At 41.2% G+C, this 7706-nt stretch overlaps 1 protein-coding gene across 1 annotated transcript; it reads right to left on the bottom strand.

The window, feature by feature from the left end:
* Positions 1–59: 59 nt before the first annotated feature.
* Positions 60–7625, bottom strand: ro60 (Ro60, Y RNA binding protein). The gene is made up of 9 exons (XM_074650637.1): positions 7493–7625; positions 5043–5646; positions 4257–4477; positions 3966–4112; positions 3737–3874; positions 3528–3644; positions 3106–3222; positions 2707–2853; positions 60–1837 (listed from the first exon to the last, which is right to left on the bottom strand). The coding sequence occupies exons 2-9, from the start codon at positions 5626–5628 to the stop codon at positions 1685–1687; spliced, it is 1626 nt and encodes a 541-aa protein (XP_074506738.1). The 5' UTR covers positions 5629–5646; positions 7493–7625; the 3' UTR covers positions 60–1684.
* Between the last annotated feature and the right edge of the window lie 81 nt (positions 7626–7706).

Genomic DNA, 7706 nt, shown 5'->3' with positions numbered 1-7706 from the left:
GTAATCGGGAATTTCCAGGAAGGCAGACAGTTATTTGTAACATAGAAAGCCAAACAATATTTTTAAGAGCAGCAAAGTGTTTATTAGGGGTTTACATTGTCACTACAGTCAAGTACTTTCATGTAATGGATGCAACAATATGATGGAAAAGGAGTTAACCATGGTGGTGAAACACTGCCAAACCTCATAATAACCATCTCTCCTGCCAAGACTTTCAACTATAAACAATCATATTATACAAATATTTTAGCTTTATAGAATTTTGACCGTTACAGTGGACATTGTCTTACCATTGAAAATGACAGTTATCGGCATGAGGGGGACAAAAAAACCTTCACAGTAACATGGTCAGGAAATTATTCCTCTTCTTAAAATCAATGAGTGACAAGTTTAGTGACTGCTGTCAGTAATTACAGCGATTACTGTTGACTAAAACAAGAAGTACCACTGCAGTCGTTTGCCTTTCATTTCCCCCCAAAAATGAATTGGCCCCTAACGCTAAATCACTCTGTTTTATTCTGTGTTTGAAGAAATATAAAGAATTGTACTTTAAATCTCTACAGTTACACGTTTTACAAAAGTACATTCGGTTACTTTTACTCCAGGAAGGTAGCAGTTATCTGTTAGTTTTTTTGCATAACATTCTTACATCAAAGATACGGAAATATTAATGTGCTAGCGTATTCAGTCTCTGTAAACAGATTTTAAATAGCTATGTCCTTCCTGGACATATTAATACAGTGAAATCAAATGCATAGAATTCAGACTAAAATATGAGAATAAGTCCATTTCTCCAACTTACAGTAAACTGACTTATCTCTTCAAACATTGGCATTATAGTTTCACAAAGGAAAAAAATCCCAAATAAAATGTATCATCACATTTAAGAGCACCAAGGGTATTGTTTTATCGGACACACTTGACAATTGTTAATACAGCTAAAACTGTACCTAGGCTAAAGGCAAGAGTAAACGGAATTCTAGTCATGAATATTACTATTAAAAAAATCTCACCAAATTAATCAATTCATTTGAAAAGTCAACAGAACACATTGCACTTCTTTGACTTTTGATGCCAAGTTTCAACTCCTCTTGTACTGTATATCTATTAATCATTTATATTAATGCTACATGAGACGGAGGGACAGGCTTTCACATTTAAAATGCCTCTACCATCACATCAAACGTGCTAAAATCATACAGTAGATACATACTAGAAACAGTAAATCCCCTACAAACATACCTACAGTTGCACTACGCCTCAAACATTCAGACTCTGTTCCTCTTATTGAACCTACCAACATCTTGCTATAAATGAGTGGAATTTATTGTTCAATGGGTTAGTGTCTCACCAAGAACCATCAAAGCACTTAACATACAGAGTGCGGTTTGCACTTAAACTCTTGACAGCATGATATGCAATAACATATCATGTCTTCTCACTTCCTTTTCAAATTTCAGAAAAAAAAAATATATGCACGTAACATGTCCAGTGTTGTCCAGCCCGCTGGACACTTTGTCAATTGACTCGTGAGCTACACAATACAAAAAGAGAACTTGGAATTGTAAATGTCAACATCTTTTGGATTAGTGCTGCTACATGCTAAGTGTGCAACGGTTGGTACACTTCTGTGCCTTCCTTTTGTGCTCCAACGACACGATTCAGAGATGATCCCGATACTTTATCAGATCAGATCCTGGGCGAGGTTACGAATGACGCTCAAAGCTCCGAGGTCGAAGCCACAGATGCTCAGTAAACCCCGGTCTTCCGTGTCTGTGATGGCGTGTCCGATGGAAGATAGCCCGCACATCACCAGCTTGGAATTGGCCCCTGATTTCTGTTGAGAAATTAAGTATACAATACAACAAATTTACTTTTGTTTGGTCATTGCTTCTGCAAAGAGCATGTGTATGTATGCTAGGGCTGCACAATTAATTGAATATTAATCGCGATCAAGATTTTGGGATCTCACAATTAAATGAATATGATCGACTGCGATATTGACGTTTAAAATGCTCCGCTCATAGAAAACTCTGCTGCATTGATCAAGCACTTCCTAAACTAACAGCTAGAGATGCACCGTCGATCAGCAGCCGATAGAAGCTGGCCGGTGTCAGCTGTCTCATATATCTGATTTTTTGCCGGTCACACACAATGTGAAAATGCAATAAAAAACACTTTGTCCCTAAAATCTCTGAATAATTGTGATAAATAATTGTGATTATAATTTTGGCCATAATGGTGCAGCCCTAATGTATGCTCTTATTTACTTAAAAACAGGCCCTTAATCCTTCTGTTACTGTGAAAACAAATTTGGGCTCAAAATGTTACACTTTCCTTATTGTGATCAAGAAAACATTTTAAAAGGGAACAGATGACTGTTTCAGTAGCTGTCATGCGATTACAGAAAAGTGATTGTGTCCTATGGCTCAACCCTATTACAAGTGTCTATCTAACATAACAACAGGAATAACACTAACTCATGACAAATTGTGGGTTCAAATTGAGAGCACGGGAACATCAGCATTAATATAAATGTTGAAAGGAACCTCGTCCCATTTGCCTGATTAAATCTGCGCCCATTAAATTGCGAAATTCATTTTACCTGGAGTTTGTGAAAGCCTATTTTCTCAAACAATCTTTATTACAGAGGACATTATTCAATTAAATTCCCTCCCCCAAGCAGACACGAATGAATAAATGTACCTGTCTATGCTTCTTTAGAGACTCCACTGGGCTGGCGGTGAACGTCCACAACGGGTTGTTGGTCAGAATGATGAACGTGTCTACAGCTTTCCCATTCTCTGTGGCCCATGTGATGGGAAGGGTGCAGTCTGTGCTCCCACCAGGGATCTGGATCGTAGAGCACAGTGGGAAGGTCAGAAACACAACTCAGGAGCAAGATGTGTTCAGTGATGTCAATATGAACACAATGTACTGCAAGCCGTTTTAACATTTAATCGAACCACTCTCCCATCTGTAAATTTGAATTTAGATATCCATAACAGCATTTCTTCTAGTCAGAGTTGTACTCTCACTAGTCAGAGTGGTAATTAAAGATATCCATGATGATAACATTTGATTATCTTTGGTGTTGTGACTCACCTTAACCAGTTCAAATGTTGCTTGTGCGAGAGTCATGTCAGCAGAGATGGAGCATGGAACCAACGCACCTTCAGAGTAGGCCAGCACGTGTGTGTCTGCCTCCGTTCTTGCAAAAATCTGAGCCAGACAGAAAAGGTCAAAAGAAAAGCATGACATCACTATTTCAAATATCCCTCTCACACACACATGCTGCTACAAGTATTCTCGCATATTACTATTGGCACATCTCTCAGCTAATAACTCCTGTGGACTAAGATAAACGCACTGCGGAAGGAATTTCGCGTGTCAACAGACCAATTCTTTGACCCAGGCTTCCCTGAAAGACGGGGCGGCCCGAGCCCTGCTTACAGACGCAGCTGTTTCAACTGGAACAACAGTTACACCACACACTATGTGGCCATCTAGCTCTGTTATTGTCTTACCATGGTGATAGCTGCAGCGGCGACAGCAGTGCTGACTGACGTCCCTGGGACGATGCTGCTCAGTGATGTGCTCACGTCTACTGCCACTACGAAGCGTTTACCCACAGGCTCCACATTCTGGGGAACAACAGAATGAGAGGTTAAGTGTCAATGTGATCGGGTTGCAGTCTTCTTTGATGGCCTGTGAGAAAAATAAAAAAAGAACCTACCATAAAACTCTTGTAGAAGGCAGAGTCCATTGCTTTGAGGATGCTGCTGTCTGGATCCCATTTTGTTTTACCTTGATAGCCTTGGCCTCTTTTGTAGTTTTCAGAAAACAACAGTATGCTGAAAGGGTGGATCTTCGCCTGGTGATTTCACAACGGGCATTAAGTACTTGAACACGGACTCGTGTTTAAATACAAAAACACAACTGTAGGAAGACCTATAGGGCCCTACCTTCGTTAGTGCCGTCTCGCTCTTGATTCTTTCACATACAGCTTGTGTTTCTGAACTTCCTGGTTCAAGAACTTTGTTTGACGTCATCTTACCCAAGACCCTTAGCAGTGATTGGAGAGGCATTTCCTTCAACAAAGCTCTCCATACCTCCAGAAAAAAAAAAAAACATATCACCTTTCTCAGTTTTACTGATTAGAAAAAAATATTTCCAAATGACAAAATGCTGTTTTGCAGCCGATTCTAAAGTGTTGGAAGTCAGAGCTTCCCTCCAGCATGAACTGCCTGACTCACCTGTTTGGACTTCAGGTGGTCCGTCAGCAGCTGCTCCCTCTCCAGTTTGTGTTCCTCTATTAAATTGACGACCTCCGTTTCATCACAACTGTGCTTGACCTTCTCCACCACTTTGAGATACGAAAGCACTTTGGCAACCTCTTCTGAGTTCTCTTTGTCAGAGTAAGCGAGCTGGACTTCTTTCCATCCTTTTGTTACATATTTGCTGATTAAGGCAATAGCTGGAAAACACAAAAGGTATCACCATTACAGTCTAAGTCATGCCGAAGGGTTAAAACGTACATCTTACAGATTGTGAGTCAGGATTACAAATGTACAGGATCAGGTTAGATATTACAGATAGATCTTACAACATAGTTGCAAAGCATTGCAATTTTGAACAGTCATTAATTTAGCTTGATGGCCATTTTTGAGGCCGTAGCTTGTAGTGTCTTTCTGTCAGTGTTGGTAAGTGTCTATGCTACCACCATTTTTCTTTTCTATTGGAGTTTTTCTGTGTTTCATCATGACTTTTGGCGCATTTCCAAAGGTCACTACTTTTAACTTAGCTGCCTTTCTAATTTGCAGTTGTCACTTGGTATGGGACGATATGAAAATGTCATATCACGATTATCCTGGCCGAAATGATTGCAATTCACGATATTATCCTGACAATCATTAAAATATGCTTAAAACTCTTAAAATGGCACTCAGACACACTGGAATCACTTTACCTTAGGGTGATTTAAATACACTAAACAGCATATTTCCTTATAAACTGTATAATGTGGGTCTGTGTAAACCCACCTTCATTAGCTGGTTTAGTGTGAGAGAGCCTAAGCAGATCCTGATGTGACCATCCTTCTCTCTGTTTACATTTGGTCACAGCCGCAGCCAGACTCATGGCATCTTGCTCATTGTACCAGTCAGACACCGCTTTCCTCAGGGCACGTCCCCAAATGCCACACTTCATACCCTCTTTCAATTCCTTCTTGTTCTGGATGAAAGAAAACAGGTGGAAAGGGTCCCGACAAACTTCCTTCAGGGCTTTGAATGCTGCCTGTCTGGTCTTCAGCTCCGAGTGCTGGGAGCACAAAGCCAAGGCAAAAAAGGAGGGGCCGAGTCCGACAGCTCGCCCGTCCTGAGTGAACCGTTTTATCTCCTCCACCACCTCAGCACCTCGGCCCTCCTGCAGCAGGGACAGCAGACTTCCGGCGCTCTCCATGCTGACGTTACCCTCCTCTCTGGCAGTGTACATGTCTCCCTCCGAGCCGTAGCAGAGGAAGCGACACAGTCTGGCCTTGTCACTGACCTCCCACGGACAGCCTCCACCTGTTGAGTTCAGGGTGTGGTTGCTAGATGAAGATATCGTAGTACGTCCCGATGGCTCCATTGTAACACTAGAGAAGGCCTGAAACAGAGAGAGAGGTGAAAGGGGATTTTATTAAACCTGCAGTAGGCAGAATGTTTTTGGCATCATTGGGTAAAAATTCCATAATAATCTTTCAGCATATTGTAATTCAAGTGTTCTGAGAGAAAACTAGACTTCTGCACCTCCTCATGGCTCTGTTTTCAGGCTGTGAAAAATCTAGCCCGTGACGGGAGACTTTGGCCAATCACAGGTCATTTCAGAGAGAGAGAGCGTTCCTATTGGTTGTGCTCCAGCTGGTGGGCGGTGCTTGGTATTTCCTCAACTGATCTCAACATGGCTGCCGGGTCACAAACTTTCTCATTTTACAGCTAAACATTTGAGTTTGACCGTTTGATCGGAGTTTGTGAGTGATTGACAGCTGCTCAGAGACGGCTGGCTCCAGCTCGGCTCTGATTGGTTGTTTTCCTCAGGTCTGTGAAACCTTGCAGATGCCATTAGGAGCACCGGAGGACACCAGAGGCAAATGATATTTCACAGATTACCTGTCTCATGCAATACTGTCAGGATATAGGGACTGTTTTATAAAATAACTTTTTTTAATCATATTTGCTCCAATTCTCCCCACTGCAGCTTTAAAAGGTCCCATATTATAAAAAAGTGAAATTTTCATGTTTTTTTATTATAAAGCAGGCTTAAGTCCTATATAAATACTGAGAAAGTATTGAAACACTCAATCCACAGGGAAATACACACAGCCTGTATTCAGAAACTCTGCATTTGAAACAAGCTGTCAGGATTTCTGTCCATTTGTGATGTCACGAATATACAATATTTAGACCCTTGACACAATTTTAAACGTAAACATTCTGAATGTGTCCAAGTTTATTCCTGGTTGCAGTGTATGTGAATGTCATCAGCTGACAGGAAGTACACATGGACCAAAGCTGTTGCCTAGCAACGCAATTCTGTTGCAAAGCAACGCAATTCTGTTGCAATTCCGTCAAAATGCGCTAAAACGGAGCGTTTCAGACAGGGTAAATACAGGCATATTCAGGGTGACAGTATGAGGAAAATAAAGGGTTTTGTGAACATTACAGCATGCAAACATGTTGTAGTAGAAACAAATAATACAAGTATGAACCTGGAAATGAGCATAATATGGGACCTTTAACTTTTAAATGCGCTGGCCATAGATAATTAATGAGAGAACCCTTTTAACTTGACCACACTTCAGATCAAACTGACACAAAATAATCTGTGGACTAAATGTACCAACCTCAGCTCAGATTTAATAGGATGATGCTCATTCATTCATGATACTGTGTGTGAGGGGTTAAGCTGCAACTCAGGCAACCTTACCAAAAATGCCATAAGTTTTAAGATCCAGTAACCTGCTGTAGAGATCAATAACCAACCAAAGACACTCCATGAACACTAGATTACTTAACTAACAACATCACTCATTGCCTCAGAGCACTGACACAAATAACTTAAAGCCGATTACAGGACATGATGATACACATGCGACAGATACAAACCACACTGAGCTGTTCATAGAAGATACTAGAAAAACCCTAATTATCTTAGCTTGTCAACATTCAGCAAACTAATCCAACCTACTCCTAATGTTTCCCAGCTACAGCTGTATTAGTAATGTTAGCCAACCGGTCTCCTCTCCATCCACAAGCCCCAGATCTGAACTGTTTCCTAGCCGGTCCAGACAGAGAGGAGCTCGGATGCAGAGTGATGCAGCTCCTCTGGGATGGGCAGCTGGTTACCTAGCTACGCTAAACCTCAATTACATTAAGCTTTACTTTACTGCAAATATACGATGCTTGATAATCAAAACATATCGAGTCAACAAATACATGATATATGAACGTACCACAATAAATGTGCACAGTGGTGAAGTTTTTGGTGTAGCTGGATGATGAAGAGGCCTCAGCTGTCTGGCCGTCAGGGAGAGATCATCAGGAGCGGTGCCGCGGAGGATGCTGGGAAACTGAGTTCCTTCTACTTCTACTTCTACTTCTTCTTCTTCTCCTTTGGTGTTTATTGGCGGTTGGAAAACCAGTTTATAGGTGCTTTACCGCCACCTA

The sequence above is a fragment of the Sebastes fasciatus genome, chromosome 11, assembly GCF_043250625.1.
Source record: "Sebastes fasciatus isolate fSebFas1 chromosome 11, fSebFas1.pri, whole genome shotgun sequence".
In the NCBI taxonomy this organism is placed as follows: domain Eukaryota; kingdom Metazoa; phylum Chordata; class Actinopteri; order Perciformes; family Sebastidae; genus Sebastes; species Sebastes fasciatus.
This window is presented reverse-complemented; position numbering and strand designations above follow the sequence as displayed.